Here is a 15,050-nt window from a genome sequence, read left to right as displayed (position 1 = left end):
CGGCGTGCAGAGATGAAATCCCAAGAAAACGAATAATCGACTTACAAACGCGCGCAACACGATTTCGGCATTTTTACAGCAGCCATGCCGACTGTCGATGTAAGCGCACAGAGGGAGCAGCTCTTAACTCATAAAGAGTTGCTAGCCCAATTACCGCCTGATTTATTGGAAGTAATTCGCGATGGTCTCACCCCTGCACATTTTCTCGATGCTATAGCTACGGCGGCACTGATTCCTAGATTTACTGGACTTATATTTACCCATTTTGAGAGCGAGATTTCCGAGATATGCGCAAGATGGCTGATAAGACCACGAGATCAAGGACAAGAAGATCCTATTATCGCATCTTTTGCGAGAATCCTCCCGTTTGCGCCATACCTATCCGTTTTCCTGGAACGGTATATTGGAGAAACCTCTTATAGACTCGGTTCTGAACTACACACCTTCGGAATCAACTCACTCAACACGCGACCTACCGAGAACTTTGCTATACATGACTTACAACATATTTTACTTGCTCTCTGGAGACTCTTGAATTTTGACAAGAAAACCTTCAGCCAATTAGTTCTACCTTCCAGAATACAACATCTATTTAAGCACGGTCATGCCTCCGTCAGGTATCTTGCTATTAGAGTGTTCTGTTGCCAGCTCAATGCTTCCGATTTTAACTTGGAGGCGCTTATCCGCCAGCATATTAAACATGAAGAGTCTCTAGTTGGAGATTTCGACGGAGTCCAAGTTGACTACACTTTTCTCTCATTAGTTGAGCGTCAACGAGCAGAAGAATGGGATAAATCTCGACAGAAGATACATGCCAAACTTGGAAACTATAAAGGAGAGCAGTTCCACCCCCAGGCACTCGAGGACATAGTTATTCAGTACAATACGACGATCCTTCCCCGACCGAATGGCCCATCCCGTGCAATGTCTAGGTTGGTGCAAACTCCTACTACCTTAACTAACCTGCAAAACCTCGCACAGAATCTCCAGCGATTGGGGCCGATACTTTTGCATGGATTGCCCGGATCTGGGAAGACATATATAGTACATGAGCTTGCCCGCGAACTTAAGATGGAGTCGAGCATGGTAACTTTGCATCTGAATGAACAAACAGATGCTAAAATGCTCATTGGCCTATACTCCACAGGCTCCAAACCTGGTTCCTTTTCATGGAGGCCAGGTGTTCTCACAACAGCTGTTCACGAAGGACGCTGGGTTCTAATCGAGGATTTGGACAGAGCGCCGAATGAGGTTATGAGTACTCTGCTACCCTTAGTGGAGCATGGCAAGTTGCTTATCCCTAGTCGTGGTGAGACGGTAGAGGCTCCGAGCAGTTTTCGACTGTTTGCGACCGTTCGGACAACACGAGGAATGAATGGGCAGGAAAATCTCCCCAGTATACTAGGCCAGCGATTTTGGAATCTGTCCAGCGTAAAGATGCCTCCACCAGTTGAGCTGGAGTACATCATCGTCGGAAGTTACCATCTACTACACAAATATACTCCGATGATTATGTCAGTCTATAGGCGTCTTTGCCATCTATCCAGTCTCCCGCATGTGAGCAACTCCGGGCGGAGCATAGTAGAGCGTTCCGTCACGCCTAGGGATGTCTTGAAATGGTGCCGCCGCCTTAACGAAACCCTCGTAGCCTCAGGCTGCAAGCTTGGCGACGAGCCCATAAGCGAGACAACAAGAGACTGGATGTTCATGGACGCGGTTGATTGCTTTTGTGGCAACCTTTCCAAGCCGGAAGCAAGAGCTACTCTTGTCAGCTGCATTGCCGAGGAAATGCATCTTTCGCAACAACTTACAGAACACTATCTCAAAGTTCATGTACCACAGATAGAGGAAAGCCCTAGTAGTTTCAAAGTCGGAAGAGTCATGCTGACTAGAAGAAAACATGCTAATAGAGTGATCAAGTCAAGAAAACCTTTCGCGTGCACTAGTCACTCTAGGAGGCTACTCGAACAAATATCAATGGCTGTCAAACTGCGCGAGCCCGTGCTTCTCGTAGGCGAGACTGGTATTGGAAAGACGACTGTTATCCAACAATTGGCCGAGTCTCTTGGTCATAAGCTTGTGGCTGTGAATCTGTCCCAGCAAAGCGAAGCTGGTGATCTCTTAGGTGGCTTTAAGCCGGTGAATGCCCGGAGTCTTGCCATCCCCCTGAAAGAAGAGTTCGAGGACCTATTTGCTTCGACGGGAATCTCCGCGTCGAAGAACCAGAAATATCTGGAACAGATCGGCAAGTGTGCTGCGAAAGGCCAATGGACAAAGGTATCGAAGCTGTGGCGGGAAGCACCGACTATGTTCAATAAGATTGTGAGCCAACTTCAGATCCAAGCCAATGCCCCTAACGGTGGTCATTCTGATGGGCAACCTGTTGTCAAGAGACGTAAAGTAGAGTCGAGGCTGCAGTCGTTACTCGACCTGAGGCCGCGTTGGGAGGCGTTTTCTCGGAGTCTGGAGCAGTTCGATATCCAAATCTCGGGAGGCTCAGGCAGTTTCGCTTTTTCATTTGTGGAGGGTAATATTGTCAAGGCCGTACGAAATGGAGATTGGGTTTTACTGGATGAAATTAACCTCGCATCGCCCGATACGTTGGAGAGCATAGCTGATCTACTTACTTCCGGACCTAATGAGGAGCCTTCAATCCTGCTATCGGAAACTGGCGATATAGAGCGTGTTAAAGCGCATCCGGACTTCCGTATATTCGGAGCCATGAATCCAGCCACAGATATTGGCAAGCGTGACCTTCCCCCTGGACTGAGATCACGCTTCACGGAATTCTACGTCAGCAGCCCAGACAAGGACTTAAAAGACCTTCTAATAATAATCAGGGCTTATCTAAGTGGGAAGAGTGTCAAAGATGATCAGGCCGCAGATGATATTGCCAGATTATATCTGAACACTAAGACGCGCGCAGAAGAGAAACGTTTGGTTGACGGCGCTAATGAAGTACCTCACTTCAGTTTACGAACACTGACTCGTGTCTTGAGTTACGTGAATGATGTCGCTCCGTTTTATGGTCTTCGACGAGCTTTATATGAGGGGTTCTCAATGGGTTTCCTCACACTATTGGATAGAGCGTCCGAAGAGACGCTCGTGCCATTGATCCACCACCATCTCCTCGATAGATATGGTGGCGCTAGGTCACTACTCTCGCAGCCACCAAGATATCCTGATGATGGAAAACAATACGTCAAGTTTATGAACAGGAATAAGGATCGACAGTATTGGTTACTTCGGGGAGAAGAAACTCCTATTGAGCGAACTGACTATATTATCACGCCTTACATCGAGCGCAACCTCTTGAACCTGGTGAGAGCTACTTCAACTAGACGTTTCCCAATTCTCATCCAAGGTCCTACGTCAGCAGGCAAGACCAGTATGATCGAATATCTTGCAAATTTCAGCGGCAACAAGTTCGTGCGAATCAATAACCACGAGCATACAGATCTTCAGGAGTACCTCGGAACCTATATCTCTGATGCTGAAGGAAAGTTACGGTTTCAAGAAGGGTTGCTGGTACAAGCTCTCCGACAGGGACACTGGATTGTACTTGACGAACTCAACCTCGCGCCTACTGATGTTCTAGAGGCGCTAAATCGTCTCCTTGACGATAATCGCGAACTTCTTATTCCTGAAACCCAGGAAGTTGTTCGGCCGCATGAAAATTTCATGTTGTTTGCAACTCAAAACCCGCCTGGCTTATACGGAGGCCGAAAGGTGCTTTCACGAGCTTTTCGGAACCGATTCCTCGAACTCCATTTTGATGACATCCCTGAAGATGAACTCGAGATCATTCTACAGAAGCGCAGTTTATACACTGCGCCTTCTGACTGCAAGAGGATTGTCAACGTGTATAAGGAGCTTTCAAGATTGCGACAGACGAGCCGTCTATTTGAGAACAAGGATAGTTTTGCGACATTGAGAGATCTATTTAGATGGGCTTTAAGAGGAGCCGAAACTCGAGAGGAAATCGTGGCCAATGGGTTTATGCTCCTTGCCGAACGTGTCCGAAATGAGGAAGAGAGACTGGCTGTTAAGAAAGTCATTGAGATAGTTTTTAAAGTCAAGATCGACCAAGAACAGCTCTATGATATCCACAGATCGCCATATTTGAAAGTGCAGCCTCCAGATAATGGCCAGGGCGTTGTCTGGACCCACGCCATGCGCCGTCTGTATGTTCTAGTTGCAAGCGCACTTCGCAATAACGAGCCAGTACTGCTTGTCGGAGAAACTGGTTGTGGTAAAACTACCGTATGCCAACTCCTTGCTGAGTCCCTTGGCAAAGAATTGCATATGGTCAATGCGCATCAAAATACAGAAACGGGCGACCTCATCGGATCCCAACGACCAATCAGGAACCGGGGCGCTGTTATAGATGTATTATCTCAAGACCTCGTCACAGTTCTGCGGGAACTTGGGCAAATGGCAGAAGGCGGCGTAGAACTCTTGCTGGAGAAGTATCACGCTCTTGATAAATCGATCCTGTCGAGGGTACCCGTAGATTTGCAGCGAAGAATCTCTGATAATGAAGTCAAGAGCAAAGCTCTCTTTGAATGGGCAGATGGAAGTCTAGTCCACGCGATGCGAGATGGCCAGTTTTTCCTTCTTGACGAAATATCGTTGGCGGATGATTCCGTCCTAGAGAGACTGAACTCTGTCCTCGAGCCTCAGCGTACCTTGCTCCTTGCCGAAAAGGGGATTGACGATTCGTTTATTAAGGCTTCTGACGGCTTCCAGTTCCTGGCGACCATGAATCCAGGTGGTGATTTTGGCAAGAAAGAACTTTCGCCAGCATTAAGGAACCGATTTACTGAAATATGGGTGCCTCCTCTGTCAGGGAACGAAGACGTACTTCAAATTGTGTTATCGAAGCTCAAACCTGAGCTTCAGCCAGCTTCTACTGCAATCGTCCAATTCTCTTACTGGTTTGGACAGAACTTCCGATCCACGGCTTCAACTGCTTTTTCAATAAGAGACATCCTGGTTTGGGTCAAATTCGTTAACGAGAGCACCACTCTAAATGCAGAAGCATCTGTAGTCCATGGAGCGGCAACAGTTTTCATTGATACTTTGGGTGCGAACCCGTCTGCCTTGATCGCGATAGACCCCAAGAACATGGACACGCAGCGACAAAAATGTCTGGACAAGTTGAGCGAGCTTCTTGGCTGCGATGCAACCACGATATATCGGGCGCCCCTTGAACTTACCGTGAGACCTGAAGAACTGCGAATCGGCGACTTTTCTATTAAGCGTGTAGCCAACGAGAATTTTGAAGCAGGGTTCGCCTTACATGCCCCTACCACGAAGCTCAACGCAATGAGAATCATTCGTGCCCTTCAAGTCCAAAAACCTATTCTTTTGGAGGGCAGTCCAGGTGTAGGAAAAACGACACTAGTCAGCGCCCTTGCGCGAGCATGCGGTCGACCTTTGACAAGAATAAATCTTTCTGACCAAACTGACTTAATGGATCTATTCGGAACCGATGTTCCTATCGAGGGAGCTGAGGCTGGTCACTTCGCATGGAGAGATGCACCGTTTCTTCGCGCTATGCAGAACGGAGAGTGGGTACTTCTGGATGAAATGAATCTGGCTTCTCAATCCGTTCTTGAAGGTCTCAATGCGTGCCTTGATCATCGAGGAGAGGTTTATGTCTCGGAACTTGACCAAGTCTTCAAGAAGCACCCCGACTTTCGTCTCTTCGCAGCTCAAAATCCACACCACCAAGGTGGAGGAAGGAAAGGACTGCCTAGTTCCTTTGTCAACCGCTTCATCGTGGTATATGCTGATGTATTCAGCGAAGAGGATCTCCTACTTATTGCTGAGCACAACTTCCCTACAGTAGCCCCTGAGACTGTTCGAAAAATGATCAACTTTATATCTAATCTCGAGACACGCATATTGGTTGAGAAGACTTTCGGATCCCAAGGTAGTCCGTGGGAATTCAATCTTCGTGATACTCTGCGATGGCTACACTTGCTTACATCATCGGATCCTTTACTGAGTACTGGTAAGGTCGACGACTTCTTAAATATTGCAATCCGACAACGCTTCCGAACAGAAAGGGATAGACTGGAGGTAGATACGCTTTTTACGGAGACATTCGAGGCGCCACCAAAGGGTCATCAGTTATACCACAACATGAATTCGTCGTTACTTCAAGTTGGGCTCGCGTTGGTGCGGCGGAACAAGCTCTTACAGCCGTCACAATTCCCCAGCATGGATGTTGTCCCCCGGCTCATGGAGATGGAATCTCTTCTAATATGCATTAACCAGAATATTCCATGCATTCTTGTCGGATCCTCAGGATGCGGAAAGTCGATGCTCTTACAGCATGTTGCCGCTTCGTGTGGGAAGTCACTTATCACATTTCCGATGAACGCTGATATAGATGCTATGGATCTTGTTGGAGGCTTTGAGCAATCCGACCCTGTGCGTGATATTAACGCTGCGTTGCGAGAACTGCGGGAAACTTTACAAATCTCGACGGCGAGCACTCTAGTCGAAGGCACACTGGGGTCGGCAGTCGATTTATTAAACGTTCTTGGGTCTTTGACGAGCCAGGCCGGCGTACCTCAATCGCTGCTGGACTGCATCGGAAATCTCTTGGCTCAAATCCCGGAAAATTCAGACTTGGCAATAACGCTCTCTAATGTGCGCGAGATCCTCCAGCGTTCTATAAGCATTTCAAACCCCAAGTTTGAATGGCTGGACGGCATCATTGTTAAAGCCCTTCAGAACGGAGATTGGTTGGTTCTTGACAATGCGAACCTCTGCAGCGCCTCTGTTCTTGACCGATTGAATTCCTTACTTGAACCAGGCGGCAATCTGGTTATCAACGAACACTGTGGTCCAAATGGCGAACCGAGGATTATCAAGCCTCATCCTGATTTTAGAGTGTTTTTGACCGTCGATCCTCGTTATGGAGAACTCTCGCGGGCGATGAGGAATCGTGCTATCGAGATTTACATCGAGCCTCACAACTCAGCCGCGCCCTTCTGGAGGAGTCATGTTGCGGAGGTAGAGTCAAGTTTGAAGAGATACGAATTGCAATCTGCAGCTTTATCCTTCGACATCGAGAACAAATCACCTATATTCGATGTGGCTATAGATGCGCTATCCTTCGACGACTTGCCGTTGTTGAAAAAGTATACCCCGTTTGATTGGCAGCCGCGAGATATGCCACTGTTACAACGAAGAGAGGTTGCGGAACGTCGTTTCAGAGGTGGGCAGTTGGACTTTGATGGTACTAAGCAGACGATAGGCTCGTTTCTTAATTCGGAAGTCATGGTTGATATTCTTACTACGATCCGTCAATTATATGCCCCGTTGGCTAAGACTATCGCACCTGGTTTTGAAGATATGCAGCCGCTCTACCCGCTACAAAATTCAACGATCATTTCATGTCTTCAAGGTGGCTTTCCCCAGCTTCCATTCTGGTTAGCAGCATGCTATGACCGCTTTGTGGACATTGCCGAAGCTATGAGGCGACTGTCTTCGGAGAACCCCAACGGCAAGGGCTTCCGGGTGTCTGAATTGAATCGTCTTCAGAGATCATGCATTGCTAATAGTGTTGCCGCTGTGTCAAAGGATTCAACTGTGGGAGCGTTCAGGTTCCTTAATAACGTCCTCAATATCCTTTACTGTTTTATCCGTCCTAATATGTTTAATACAAATTCCTGGAGAGTAAGTATTGATCTGCTAAATGGTTAGTTATACATATGCTAATGGTATTAGGATCGGGCGTACTTCTGTCGGGATATTATGAACAATTGGTGGATAGCAGTCAAGTTCCTTACTGCACCACGCTTTACTGAAGCAGGGTTCCAAGCTTATCTGAGCCTTTTCTCCGATATGCTGTCCGGTTACATTTCCCATGGCGCGGATAACAGGATGCGTGAACTCGCCTCAGGTATTCTTAAGATGATGGACGATTCCTTCGTTTCTGGGTTTACTCTGTCTACAGGCTTGAGCATGGAAATTCTCTGGGAGGGATTGCGGCCTATTCCGATCAAGGATGAATTACTTCTAGACAACATTCGCCGTATGGAACGACTAGCCGCGCAATTTGACTCGGTGAAATGGAAGTCTACAACTACATTGCCAGATCTTGCTAACATAATGGGGTCTTTTGTTAAAGTATACCAACTCATCAGGCTGGGGCAACCGAAAGTGGAAGAACTCTTGGGAACACTAACGACCGAGATTGACCAATTGGTTAACAAACTAGGCGACAATAGCATAGTAACGTCTCCATTCATGGCTGCCGAATTTGAGACCATGAGGCAGATCACTTTACTCGATAGCATGTCATGCCGGACAGACCTCCTACAAACTTCCGGGGGTATGGTCTTATTATCTAGCCTCCCTCTTGTTACCCAAATGCGCACCGCCAGTGCTTCTACTACGTCAAAGCTCATGTTATCAATTGAAAGTCTCGCTAGCAATAATATTGAACAGCAGCACTGGGATGATGTCTTATCAGCTCGAATCATATCCAAGCTTGAGACCGTCGATTCAGCAGGTCTTGGTTCTTTGGCTTCACTCGAAGCAGAACTGCCAATCTTAGCAAAACAAGTTTGTACAGACGCGGAAGCGCTCACTGCTGACCGTCTCGGCAAGCTTAGCGAAGTGCTTTGGCACCTTATGGTAGATGTGTTGGCCATCTATAACCCTGCCCTGGTTATCGAATTCACTTCGGCTCTGAACACGCCAGAAGGATTGGACGTATCTAATTTCTTTGCGATTGGAGGCCAAGAAAACAAACTCTTCTTCAACATCGATCAATTTATTCCGAATGTGATGCTGACTGGCCAAGATAAGTATTCCAAGATTGACAAGCGTCATTTGGTTCCCTCTCTTGCATTCCTAATTGCGTCTAGAAGCGGGTCTAGACACACAAGGCGCACTCATCTTGCAAATGCCTGGGTTCAATTTTCTGTAGCTCTGATTAACCTCTTCGTCCCTGACAAGGCATACGACCCCCAGTTAAAATCAACCTTAGGGCTCGAAGGCTACCAATACCGCCTACAGGCCTTGAACTATGAACTAGAACTGGTGCGACAATTCGAAAAGTTCCAGACGGGCCAGTCTACAAATCTACGATGCGAACTCCTGGAAGAGGAAATTGCCGCAGTCGGGCCTCCTCCCACCTCGGTACAAGCTGTTTATCGCCCCGCGAATGACCAACTCGCCAATATTCAAACTGAATTCAATAATCTGCTGAGGGTGGTTCTCAAAATCGATCTGAGCGTGCTTGTTCTTCAGCATTGCTCTGGTTCAGGCTCTGCCACACAACAGCTCGATGTCATCCGAGAAAATATATCAAGGATAGCAGACCGCCTGAAACATGAGAAATACCGTGCATACGAAGACATAGTGTCCCCTGTTATAAATATGATCCATTGCCTAGAGATTGGATTATACTTGGGACGACAGGCAGGACCGAAAGTTATTAGCAGCAATCATCCGTCCAAAACATTACTCGAGCTTGCCCCTCTCCTTGGCGGAAAACCAGACGCCCCAGTTATACAACCAGATCCATCTCAGAGCTTAGAGTTTCTCTGCTATACCCGCATGGTAGTTGCTGTAGAGGGCTTGAGTGGACTTGATAGAGTCAAACAAGGAACCTTTCAGGCAATTCACTCATTATATGACCAGTGGGCTCTGAAGCTTGATGCTGATAAAAAAGCCGAGCAATCGAAGAAGAGCTGGTATCGCTATCGAGGTGGCTTTAGCGAGGAAGAGGCAGCAGAACAAGAAGCGTTCGATGAGCTATTCCCGAGCTTCGATGAAGACAACGAATTTGAACAGAGGGATGCCCCTAAAATCGGCGATGCTCGCGCACTGGCTATTAGACTATCACAATTGCATAAGGAAATATTCCTCTCACCTCAAGAAGCTGCCGAAAGCATAATCAGCCTGAACAAGAACTTCGCCCGAAAAATCTCGGCAGACATTGATCCTTCGATAGAAGATCGGAATTTGCTTCCAGTCGTGCTCTTGTCCCTAGATGAGAGGATGCAAGAAATAGGTTCTAACATCAGCTCAGCTGAATACAGCTTCTACACAGACCGGAATCTTGCCGAGACACGGAAGCTTGTTGGTTTGGTCAATGAAATCCGCGCCCGATTCCAGCAACTTCGACAAGTCGACGAAATTGGCCATCTGCAGCCACTGATCGATATTGTGTTATCTTGTGATAAAATTTTACAACTTGGACATTCAGACCCTCTCGCTAGCACGATACCGAAAGTCGAGCAGTTACATGCCTTCGTGTACGAATGGCAATTTGGCGGCTGGGCAAGCAAAACTTACGGCGTGTTACCGCTATACAACAGACTGACGGACTTACTTGTTAGTTGGCGCCGCCTGGAACTCTCAACATGGGGAAAGCTGTTTGACATGGAAGTTAAGAAGAGCGAAGAGGATGCTAGTTCCTGGTGGTTCATCGCTTACCAAGCCATCATCGCTGCGCCGCTAACTCTAGCCCAGGATGGAGAGGATCTTTCGCAACATGTCTCTGGTCTATTGAGGGAGCTAGAAACGTATTTCTCTTCGGCGCCCGTAGGGCAATTTGCTAGTCGCCTTGGCCTCCTGAAGCAACTTTACAAACAAGTTGAGCTGATCACTTTGGATTACCCGTCGATGTCAATCATTCAGGATGGCCTCCATAATTTTATTAGCTTCTACTCTCGGTATAATAAGACCGCAGAGGACTTAATACGTGTTGGCAGGAGTCCTCTAGAGAAGCAGATGAAAGACGTTCTTCTTTTGGCGAGCTGGAAGGATACTAATATCGTCGCGCTGCGAGAAAGCGCACGGAAGTCACACCATAAACTTTTTAGGATTGTGAAGAAGTTCAGAGAAACACTCGGCCAGCCTATGAAGCCAATTATTGATGGTGGTCTACCAGATGAGGTACTCGACGAGGCCGCTACAACTGAGATTAAAACGGAAATTATGCCAATCGACAAAACCGCAATTAAGCTGTGCTCTGAAAGCATTCCTAGTTGGGAAGACGAGTACCGGAGGTTAGCGAATACCCAGAGAACGACAGGCATCATGAGTAGGCTGAGCCGTATTCCAGAGTCTGCTCTCGATGCCGGCGAAGCAATTAACTCTTTCCTATCCAATCTCGAGGAATCTGCCGCTGAACTTCGCAAGGAGACCCCTAGCACTCTCACTGAAGAAAACAAGGCATTGGTTAAGCATTTGAAGTCGCGTAAACGAAAACTATTTGCGGAGACTTTGAAGGGCGCTAGGCAAATGGGAATTCAGTATAATCTCGGTACTGATGTTCTCTCCCAGCAAGATGCGCTTTCTACAGTACTTGCTACGTCAGACACACTCGCTTCGCAGGCCTTCGAGGAATTCAAGAGCACTGATTACTACTTCCACAAGATGCTTGACCTCACACCTCGGGTCCGACGTGCATACAACGAGCACTCGGATGATCTGACTATAGCAGAGGTTGACAGAAGTATTGGATTCCTTGAAGGCATACTTCATGTTGCGCTGAATCAAAGACGTGGATTGGCAAAAGCGCTGAAACTTCACGGCGCACTGACATCCTCTTCGAAGCATATCCGCTCCGTTAGCAATTTGCGGGGAAGCGATAAAATCAAAGTCGGATCGTTATCTGCTAATTGCGAGAGAGTCTGTGCTTGGCTTGTCCAAATTATCAAAGTGGGAAGACATCTTGTCGAGCTACACGCAAAGTTCGGGAATTTGGACCATAAGGAGCTTCTCCGACAGCTTGATGGCAGGTTGGTTGAATTTACGAATTGGTCTTCCGAATGGAAATCACTTCCTATATTACCCAACAACCTTACCTCACCTGCAAGGTCCCAATTAGAAGCCAAGATCCGTTCGTCTCTTAATCAATTCCGGAATGAGATAGATGACGGGTGCCGACGATGGCCAGTATTGGCATTCCTACTGGAGCAAATCAAGCTATGGACTGCTGTGGATGAGCAGCCGATATCTATTTCGATTATGGAAACTAAACAAATCGAAGTTATTCTTGATGCCTCTAAGAACCTTTGCGATAGTATTCTTGTCACTATTGAGCAGCTCAATAAGACAATGATCAAGTTGCCTGTTTCGCAAGAGGAAGCCGGATGGCTGATAAAGTATGGCGAGGTTATGGCTGATTCCCTAAAAGTTCTACGTATAGATAAAGTCGAAAGAAGCATAACAGAGCTTCTAACACTTTTCGCCCAGGTCAATTTGACTGACCCCTCCGTTAACCAAATCTCAACGGCCCTGATGGCAATTGTGGCACCGATAGTAGACCAATATCAAGTTACTTGTAACCAGATGATCGGGTCATTCGCGCGTGTCCATAGAAACACTTGCAAGCTTGGCTACAAATTAAGCAAGAGTTTTACCCAGCTCGCCTCCCAAGGCTTCTGCACTCCTCAAGAGAAGTCGGACGAAAAATCCGGAGAGACTGGGGAGCTTGAAAGTGGCACAGGTCTCGGAGAAGGTGAGGGCGCCGAGGATATCAGCAAGGATATCCAGCCCGATGAAGACCTGTCCGAATTAGCACAGGAGAAAAATCAAGAGTCTAAACAGGAAATGGAAGACGAAAAGGATGCTGTTGACATGGCTGATCAGGAGTTCCAAGGCGACGTCGAAAGCGTAGACGGCGGTGACGACGATGAAAAAGGATCCAAATCTGGCGACGATGATGAAAATGGGGATGAAATGGATGAGGAAGCCGGTGAAGTAGACGACCTAGATCCCTCTGCAGTCGACGAGAAGATGTGGGATGGGGAGAATGAGGATGATGCAGAGAAGGACCAGAAAGGAGAAGACGCGAAAGGACAGAAGAAGAAGGACGAACAAGTCGCTGCCGAAGCACAGCCAGATACACAGGAAGTCGAGGAAGGAGAAGATGGTAGCCAAGGAGATGAAAATCCTGATGAGAATCCTGCCGCGGAAGAGGACGAAGATATCCAGCAGCAGGATGAAGCGAATATGCAGGACCAAAATGTCCAAGAGCAGGACACCTTGGCATTGCCTGACGACATGAACATCGATGGGAACGATAACGATTCAATGTCCTCAATAAGTGACGATGATCTAGATAAGCTCTCAGACGTGGACCAGGAAGAACAGAAAGACAAGCAGATGAGTGACCAGGAAAGCGAGACGAACGAGGATGTGGAGATGGACATGGCGCCTCCAGACGCCGGTAATGATAATGAAGAAATGGACGAGAACGCGGATCAGGACGAAGAAGCTAAGATCCAAGAAGACGAACAAGCAGAGGAACCGGATACACAAACAGAAGAGCAGGAAATGGCTCAGTTGCCATCTAATGATGAAGCCAATGCAGCCAACGAGGATGCTGCGCCAAGTGACGTGAAGGGAGGCGGACAGGACCTGGATCCAAACCAGATCGAAGAGGCTGATAATGCTGAAAGTAATGCTGCCCAGCGAGAGGATGGGGAAATGGGCGAGAATGCAGCGGATCAGGACGCATCGGCTGGTAAGAAGGGAAGCGTCTCGAAAACTCAAGAGCAACCTTCTCAGACAGAGCTTGATGATACCAAGGATTCATCGACTAGTCAACCTTTCAAGGCACTTGGGGATGCTCTGGAGAAGTGGCACAGGCAACAGCAAGAGATCAAAGAAGCTCAGGAACAAGAGCCACAAGAACAATCGGCAAATGCTGAACCGGAATCAACAATCCGGGAGTTCCAACACATCCAAAACGACGAGTCTGCTGCAGATGCTCAGGCAATGGGCACCTCAAATGAAGAACAAAAACAGCAGATTGATGAATCGATGGCAATTGACGAGGACGACCAAGCTGCAGACAATCGAATTATTCCAGAAGATGAGACCGAGACGAATGATGTAGACACGGATAAGATGGATATTCCAGAGCCCCAGGACCAGCAAGACCAGCAAGATGCACAGAAGGAAGAAAGACCTAGTGGAGTATCAACTCACCAAGGCGCTTACAATCGAGATACAACACCTCCGATGGACGGAGAGGAGCCTTTAGAGGAGGTGGAGGAAGAGATCGAAGAGACTTCTACGCAGTTGTCGATAACTCATCTATCAGAGCCAAGCTTAGATCTAAGAGACTTTGACGAAACCATGCAGCAATGGACCTCATTTCAAAGCAAAACTCACCCGCTATCACTATCTCTAACTTCTCAATTACGTCTTATTCTGACTCCATCTCAGTCGACAAAATTGTCTGGATCTTATCGAACAGGAAAGCGTCTCAATATAAAGCGAATAATTCCTTACATCGCTTCTAGCTACAAGAGGGACAAGATTTGGATGCGCAGGGCCATCCCGACCAAACGCTCTTACCAGATCCTACTCTGTGTCGACGACAGCAAGAGTATGGGCGAGTCCAGCTCCGGCGAACTAGCGCTCGAGTCCCTCGTCATGGTCTCACGAGCTCTTACGATGTTGGAAGTGGGCCAGATCGGCGTTCTAGGCTTTGGCGCGAACACTTTCATGGCTCACGACTTCACCGAGCCGTTTGCCTCTCACGACGCCGGCGCCAAGGTGCTTCAGAAGTTCACATTCCAACAGGACTACACAAACATCGAACTCCTCATCAAGCAGACAATCGAACGTTTCCGGCTCGCACGCGCCCAAAGCACTAGCCGAGGCTCCGAGGACCTGTGGCAGTTAGCGCTCATCCTCTCGGACGGACTGACACCCTCAGCGGCCCACGAACACATCCGCGTGCTGCTGCGCGAGGCTATGGAGGAGCGCATCATGATTGTGTTTATCATCATGGACGACACTGCATCTGGTAAAGACAAGGACAAGCAGAGCGTCGTCAATCTCAAGAAGGTCCGATTCATGGGTAACGACGAGATCCGCACCGAGTACTACCTCGACACGTTCCCGTTCCAGTACTATCTCATCGTGCACAACCTCGAAGATCTCCCTGGAGCGTTGGCGGGACTGCTAAGGACGTGGTTTGCGGAGGTTAATTCGTAGGTATGGTTGGTTGGTTGTGTTATAGTATGGTATAATGCTGGCGTTAATGTTCGTGCTGG

General features: G+C 47.9%; 1 protein-coding gene across 1 annotated transcript; it reads left to right on the top strand.

Annotated features, from left to right (window-relative positions):
- Window positions 1-84: 84 nt before the first annotated feature.
- F4813DRAFT_392682 (midasin) lies at window positions 85-14,991 on the top strand (the record flags this gene model as incomplete). The annotated part of the gene is made up of 2 exons (XM_049247311.1): window positions 85-7,695; window positions 7,747-14,991. The coding sequence occupies 2 exons, from the start codon at window positions 85-87 to the stop codon at window positions 14,989-14,991; spliced, it is 14,856 nt and encodes a 4,951-aa protein (XP_049096398.1).
- Window positions 14,992-15,050: the final 59 nt, after the last annotated feature.

This window comes from Daldinia decipiens, assembly GCF_022478715.1.
Source record: "Daldinia decipiens strain CBS 113046 unplaced genomic scaffold F4813scaffold_37, whole genome shotgun sequence".
NCBI lineage: Eukaryota > Fungi > Ascomycota > Sordariomycetes > Xylariales > Hypoxylaceae > Daldinia > Daldinia decipiens.
This window is presented reverse-complemented; position numbering and strand designations above follow the sequence as displayed.